The following is a 6,992-nucleotide window of genomic DNA, read 5'->3' on the forward strand; positions in this document are numbered from 1 at the left end:
AACCCATTGAAAGTTGATTCATATACAACTTCTATGTGTGATTATGGCCGTTTGCTTATTGAAATGTCGGTAAAAGAGAAATGGGAACAGGAAACAAAAATCAAAGCCAAAGAGATGTGACCAATGCATACGGTCCCTCCTACTATTCCAAAGCCGATTAAGACCTTAATGACTCCGATCTTAATTCCTTTTCTTAGTTACGTTTTAGATGTATTACGTATATCTATCCTCCTAGTCTTGATTGGAGCAATTGAGGTTCTAACAAGTCTTTTCAAAAGAAAAGGGTAACATACGAAACTCAGCAAACTTATGAGCATCTTATTAGTGGAGAGGAAATTTAGGTTATTTTGAGTGATTAATCAATACAGTTATTAATCAATACAGTGAATTCCGTGTTGCGAGGTGATGTAGAACTTAGGATGAACGAGATAATTAGATAAGTAATTTATCATCCATAAAAAAACATATAAAATGAATAAACAAAAGAAAAACAGGCTTATTCTACTACACTCCAAGCAAAACTTTTGAAATTTTTCTCAATTGAAATCCTTCAATCTTCTCTTTAACACATCCATTGATTTCATCCGATTACTCTGTTTAGCACCTCTCTTAGAAAGGCTCCCAAACAACCCATCAGGTGAATCTTTATACTTCTCACAAATAATCGCCAGTTTCTTGTAATCCAATGAGTTGTAATTCCTCATACGTATCACTGGATTCATAAAGTTCTCAGGTTGACTACTCAACAAAAGATTTATCAATTGTCTCATTTCCAACAAACACCCTCTAAAACTACCTTCTTTATAAATCTCACTTAATCCAGTACTATGAAACCTCTCATCCGCAAACTCCTCCAAAGTTTTAAAATCATTATTAATCCCCATCACACAATTCGCAGTGAACCTCTTTAAAGAATCACTAAGAAGCGTGTTCACAAAACAATTGTTAATATGCTCAAGGGCCCCACTCCCAATTTTATACATAACATCCAAAGGTAAAACCTGCTGAGCTGTCGACAAAAGCGTATCAAGATACATAACAACCTCATTCATATACTCGCTTTTATGTTGCGCCACATCATCGATAATCCAATTAACTTTCTCCATAAGCGACAAATACTCGGTCAACTTATGGTTGACTAAGTTCACAAGAGCAACATAAGATTTCTCCCTTGTATTTTTCAAAACATTTTTTGCATTTAAAGTAGTCTGAGGCCTTGCAATCATTCGAGTAGGAACCCCACATTGTTTAGCTGCAGTTTGAAGGAAATAATCACATGCTCTTTCAAGAAACGATATATTAGCAGCAATCTGCATAGCTTGAGAAACTCCAGTGTTACTACTTTTAATGGTGGAAAGTATGACATCATTCAACACATCAATCAACAACTTGTCGAGATACTTTCTTGCAAAGTCAAAGAAATTGGTTTGACCACCATACGACAAGTAATTAACCGAATCTTTTATAAAAGATCTGATTATTCGACAACAATCAGGGACCATGGATGAAAAAGGCGCCACATAAGGAAACCCTGGCATTATCTCAGATGTCTGAAGATGAAAACAAAGAACATTAGTTGAATATTCAGACTCCTTCAAAACCATTTGCTTACAATCATCATCATTAACTGCATCTTTGATCTGTTGTCTGCATTCCACCAAAAGAAGCTCGTGATATTTATCACGTGAATTAGTCAAAGCATCGAGAATATACCCGACATCATAACCATATTGTCTGAGAGTTGCACCAAGAAGGGTAACATAGTCTTTTACCAAAAGAAGATGACTTGCAGTGTCCATATGAGAAAACTGATACTCCAGATTCTCAGTCACTTTCGATACAGCTGTTTCCCACATTGCTTGAACTTGACTAGGTGATAACAAATCGCCAGCTGTCCTAAGAACACGATCCTCAACGATGAAATAGCCTGCGATTTGTGCTAAATAAGTTTGGTGGGATGAGAGAAAGTGTTGTACAGATGAGACTTGAAGATCTGAATTGAGTTGTAACATTCGGTTTTTGAAATAGTATTCACGAAACTGATCACGGATTCCAAGACACACGTGGATGTAATACGCGCGATATAAAGGCATAAGATTGATCTTCAAAACAGAATTATCATCGATTTCTTCAACATCTAATGAATAAGTGAAATCTCCAAGACCTAAACAGCTTTCTTCTTCTGCTTTCTTTTGTCTTGCAAGCATGTCTTCGTTTCTTTGGCGTGAAGAAGAAGCAAATCCAATTGCTTTTTGACCGATTTCTTTAGAGGTCCCACGAATATGAACAAGCCATTCGTTGATTTCACCACATACTTTTTTCTCAATGTGGTTTTTGATAACAGGGACTCGTTTTTCCACTAGGTTTTTGAGGGTTTTAACAGGGATTACCTTCATGTAATTTTCCTCTATCTGATGAATGGCTTTCAGAGCAGGGTAAAACTGTCCATCAGCTACGTATTTGTTACACTTTATACAAAGATCCAACACTTCAACGCACATTCGTGACATTTTAACAGCTTCTGTAACATTCTTTTTGATGGAATAAGATTCAAGAAGGTCTTCGAGTCTTAAAAGTAATGAGCTTCCTATTTCTTGTAACCTGAAATTATCACTTGCAAGCTCGCTTTTTAACTCTTCTGCATCAACGAGGACACCACGAAGCTCATCAACTGCAACAATGAATTCTTCATAGTGGAGCTTACAGAGTTCTTCAATCTCAACTTCTTTCTTTTTCACAACGTGTTTTAGTTGGAGAACAAGAGTTTCAGGCTTTCCCATCTCAAATGAATGTCTTACCATTGGTGCTAAATCCTCACCATTGCCTATCAATGTCATGAGGATTGAATCTTCAACTGTTTCCCCATTTTCTGTAACGTTTCTTGATTTTTTTGCGTTCATTGTTACAGTCAACACCCTGCAGAAATATGAACCTGTGAAAATGATGACGAAAAGAAAAACCAATAATGTTAATTAACTAAAAGTAGAAGACAATGAACTAAAACTGTTAAACAGTTTGCTAGATATTTAACCAAGACACTCAAATATGGAATAAGTGACTTTTGGTACGCATGAACGTCTCAAAATAATATTCAGTCATTAATTCAAACGCTTTCCACTGTTATTGAAAGCAAATCAAGAAAAGATGGAAACCTAATACAAATACTAACTTAACAATTTTACGTCTTCAGAGATTTTCAGACGCTTCATAACGTACAAATAATAAGAAACAAAATCAGCAAATCCAATAGCAAGAACAGAACGAAATCATGAACTGAAATGAGTACGCCAGCGAATCTGATATCACCATCACAGAAGTGAGAAATTTGTAAATTTAGTAAACCTAAATGCGGTCTACATTGACGAATACGTTAAATCGTTAACGGAAACCTCAAGGGACTCGAAAAGATTGATTGAAATGGAGGAACTTACCGCAAATTGTTGTGTTGATCGAGAAAAGAAAAATCGTTCGATTGAGAGACAATTTCAAACAACCAAAACCTCCTACAGGACGATGATCACAATATTCGCCCTTGGAAATGCCCGCTGTGTTTGAACCTTTACCATTTTCTGGTGTTCATTGTTTTTAGGGCAAACTACAAAAATACCCCCCTGTTTGCTTCCCTTTTCTAAATAAAAAATAGTATTAATTTTTCAAAGTTTCTTGTTTTCTTTTATTTTTAGTAAAATATTCAAGTTTAATTTATTTTAACCTAATGGTTTTAGTTCGGTACCCGGTATTGTTGTTTTTCCTTCACGTTAAGTATTCAAATCTTATTGTCAACACATATGAAATAATTTAAAAGTAGTTTAATATTAATATTTTCCGTTTTAAAAAAAAAGTTTAATTTACTTTATAAAAATTTATAAATTTTTTCATTAACTTTTATTCAACAAAAAGTTATTATCATCTAACTTTTTCTTATCCAACATGTTCTAGAAAATTGAAAAACTTCATCTATAAAATTAATAATATAGGTTGTACTTTTACTTTTATTTTAGGGTAATGATTTGTATGGTAATGAATTAGCATTTTCGTATATATTTAGCACTTTTTTTGATAAAATTTACCATTAAGAAATATCATTTTGACCAACCATTGTAGATCGAGTCATTTTATCTATTTAATAAAAATCATTAATATCATTTAAAAAAACATCATTAAACTCATAGTTTTGTACATGTTTTATCATTAAACTAACTTTTGTATACATTTATTCACTTTTAACTTTTCTGACCATCATCAAATTTTCAGTTATTTTCTTTGACCAATACGACAAGATATACATACACCCAAACATCCATCATCGGAAAACAAAAACATTGTCGGAGAACCCTAAATAGACCACAATGAAGCTTCACAATCATACTTACCCCTGGTATGTTTGATCGAAACTACCATAGACAACAATATTGTTTCTCTCTCACTATCACTCATTTTTTGATATGCATCACACATAAAATATTCAAGAGTCTACCTTTTACAAACTTCATTGAGATCCATAGAAGAATTAGATTGAGATTCAATCGCTCTCTGATTCACTGTGTATGGACAAACCCAATAGGAAAACCAACCATCGCAAAACCATAATTTGATTGTTCTTTGACGGATAATGGGAGACGATGCTTGTTGTTGGAGGTGGATAATGGTGGTGAGAGTAGATGGTGGTGGCCGAAGACGATGATCGATGCATAGTTGAATATTGATGATTCTATAGTCATTTGGTAAGCTATTGAAAGAAAAAGCATGCATTTGCTCCCTCTATTAATATCTCTCCACAATAATGACTCGATCGAGTACCGAGAGAAACAAACACAGTTAAACTAAAACGTTCATCTGGCCGTCCTTCCGCATCATCATATGACAATGAGAGGGATGATACAAGGATATCTTGACCGCTTGAGGAAGAGTTGTACATTGTATAAAAAAATATAGTAAACTGTATATAAAAAAAGATTAACCTGTAATATTTGATGGACCATGATAATAATACATTTTAAAGAACTCGCAAAAAATTAATGATAAGTTATATACGAAATAAATAATTAAATATATTCAAAAAAATAATACTTACTAACTTAATAAGTCGTCCTCCTTTTATTTTTACAAAAACTTCAAATAAAAAACTTTGTATTTTGCCTAAATTTTCAATCCCAATAATACGAACGGGTGGCGATCCAGAGAACGACCATTAAAAAACCTCATCCAAAACCTGATTAAAGCGGGAGACCTCTCTCTCGAGCTCTCTTCAACCATGGCTTCCGCTTCGGTTTCATCACTATCCTCCATTTTCTCTTCTTCAAAACCTATTTCTTCTAACAAACCTACACTCCTCGACTCTCCATCACTTCATCAATCTCCTGCCAGAAGACAATTCCTCAAAGGATTGTCTCTGTTAGTACCATTAACCACCATAATCCCGTTGCATTCACCTTCACCTTCTCAGGCCAAAACCAAAGAGATAGAGGTTGGTACGTATCTACCGCAGTCGACTTCTGATCCCAATTTCGTTCTCTTTCAAGCCTCTTCTAAAGACACTCCAGCTCTTCGTGCAGGTAAAATTTCAGTTCTTGATTGCGATTTTGACCTAATCAAAGTAAAATCTGAATGAAATATGCAATTATATCATGAGAAGAACTTAACCATTGACTACATGTATACCTGAGGTCTCTTGGCACAAATGCTCACTGAATTCAAAGTTCATAGTTCAACATTGGATTTAATATAGAATCTTATCTACTTTATTTATCGTTTCTGCATTTCTATGATAGTAAAATTTTGATTTTAGTTGTGTGCAGGAAATGTTCAGCCATACCAGTTTGTTCTTCCACCAACTTGGAAACAATTGCGAATTGCTAACATCCTTTCTGGAAACTACTGTCAACCCAAATGTGCAGAGCCTTGGATAGAGGTGAAATTTGAAAATGAAAAACAGGGTAAAGTTCAAGTAGTGGCTTCACCTTTGGTGCGTTTGACCAACAAACCAAACGCAACAATTGAAGATATTGGGAGCCCTGAAAGAGTTATTGCCTCTCTTGGCCAGTTTGTTACTGGAAATAGTTATGACTCAGATGAACTGCTTGAAACATCTATTGAGAAGATCGGAGATCAAACGGTATAATCTGTTCTGTCATATTCTGTTCTGTCTTGTTTTGTTCTGTTCTGTCTGTGTAACACTGGGTTATATTTGCAGTACTATAGGTATGTGTTGGAGACTCCATTTGCATTGACTGGTTCACACAACATTGCAAAGGCTACAGCAAAGGGAAACACTGTGATCTTATTTGTGGCTAGTGCTAGTGATAAACAATGGCCGACTTCTCAAAATACTTTGAAAGCTATAGTAGATTCCTTCCATGTCTAATCCTTTTTTCTACAAGTATATCCTAATATCCGTTTTGTCTTCAATTCTTTTGGCTACATGTTATAACCATAGACTTTTTTGTATAAAAATTATTTTGTGTGCTTAAATAATAGAGCCAAATAATGGCAGCAAGTGTTGTTGTCTGAATATGTTTTGTGAATGTTTATGTGGATTCTAAGCTTTACTACTGTTAACCTTGTAAGCTATGTATGTGTATTTCTTTTTGACTCAATGCAGAAAGAAAGACTCAATAAAGAGAGATGTGCAATAGAAATTCGAAAGACATTAAATAATTAATCAAGTAATAAACTTATATATATGTTACAAAAATAATATCGTATCTTGTTAAAATATTTCGTTCTTTCTTGTGAAGACAACATGGCTTCTACTTCTTGCAAAACTAACACGGTTAATTTTAAAGTCATCACTTCCACCAATATGACAACCTTCTTCATCTTCATCAATCTTCCTCATAGGACCAACACTCTTGCTATGCAACCCATCATTCATTTGGGTCGACCCATGATTTAACCCTTGTCTTCTTAGAAACTCAGACTCAACCTTTTTAGTCAGACCTCTTTGTGAGGCAATTCTCATTAACTCTTCTAGATCTTGGTCACCACTACTC

The 6,992-nt window shown here is 34.5% G+C and overlaps 2 protein-coding genes across 3 annotated transcripts; one reads left to right on the top strand and one right to left on the bottom strand.

The window, feature by feature from the left end:
* Nucleotides 1-408: 408 nt before the first annotated feature.
* SEC15A (exocyst complex component sec15A) lies at nucleotides 409-3,593 on the bottom strand. 2 transcript variants are annotated; one of them, XM_078996330.1, is made up of 2 exons: nucleotides 3,432-3,593; nucleotides 409-2,916 (listed from the first exon to the last, which is right to left on the bottom strand). In XM_078996330.1, the coding sequence occupies exon 2, from the start codon at nucleotides 2,898-2,900 to the stop codon at nucleotides 537-539; it is 2,364 nt and encodes a 787-aa protein (XP_078852456.1). In that variant the 5' UTR covers nucleotides 2,901-2,916; nucleotides 3,432-3,593; the 3' UTR covers nucleotides 409-536. The 2 variants fall into 2 exon arrangements, with proteins under 2 accessions (XP_078852456.1, XP_078852455.1); XM_078996329.1 differs by having other exon boundaries at nucleotides 409-2,932.
* Nucleotides 3,594-5,153: 1,560 nt separating this feature from the next.
* PPD6 (thylakoid lumenal protein (Mog1/PsbP/DUF1795-like photosystem II reaction center PsbP family protein)) lies at nucleotides 5,154-6,511 on the top strand. The gene is made up of 3 exons (XM_078996331.1): nucleotides 5,154-5,555; nucleotides 5,799-6,115; nucleotides 6,194-6,511. The coding sequence occupies exons 1-3, from the start codon at nucleotides 5,255-5,257 to the stop codon at nucleotides 6,362-6,364; spliced, it is 789 nt and encodes a 262-aa protein (XP_078852457.1). The 5' UTR covers nucleotides 5,154-5,254; the 3' UTR covers nucleotides 6,365-6,511.
* Nucleotides 6,512-6,992: the final 481 nt, after the last annotated feature.

Source organism: Lactuca saligna, chromosome 5 (assembly GCF_052625555.1).
Source record: "Lactuca saligna cultivar CGN05327 chromosome 5, ASM5262555v1, whole genome shotgun sequence".
In the NCBI taxonomy this organism is placed as follows: Eukaryota; Viridiplantae; Streptophyta; class Magnoliopsida; order Asterales; family Asteraceae; genus Lactuca; species Lactuca saligna.

Excerpts from the sequence above, each read along its gene's own strand:
- SEC15A (XM_078996330.1), bottom strand. The coding sequence starts at position 2,900 with ATGAACGCAAAAAAATCAAGAAACGTTACAGAAAATGGGGAAACAGTT.
- PPD6 (XM_078996331.1), top strand. The coding sequence starts at position 5,255 with ATGGCTTCCGCTTCGGTTTCATCACTATCCTCCATTTTCTCTTCTTCA. Across the intron at positions 5,556-5,798 it reads CACTCCAGCTCTTCGTGCAG|GAAATGTTCAGCCATACCAG; the intron begins GTAAAATTTCAG and ends AGTTGTGTGCAG. Across the intron at positions 6,116-6,193 it reads AGAAGATCGGAGATCAAACG|TACTATAGGTATGTGTTGGA; the intron begins GTATAATCTGTT and ends TTATATTTGCAG.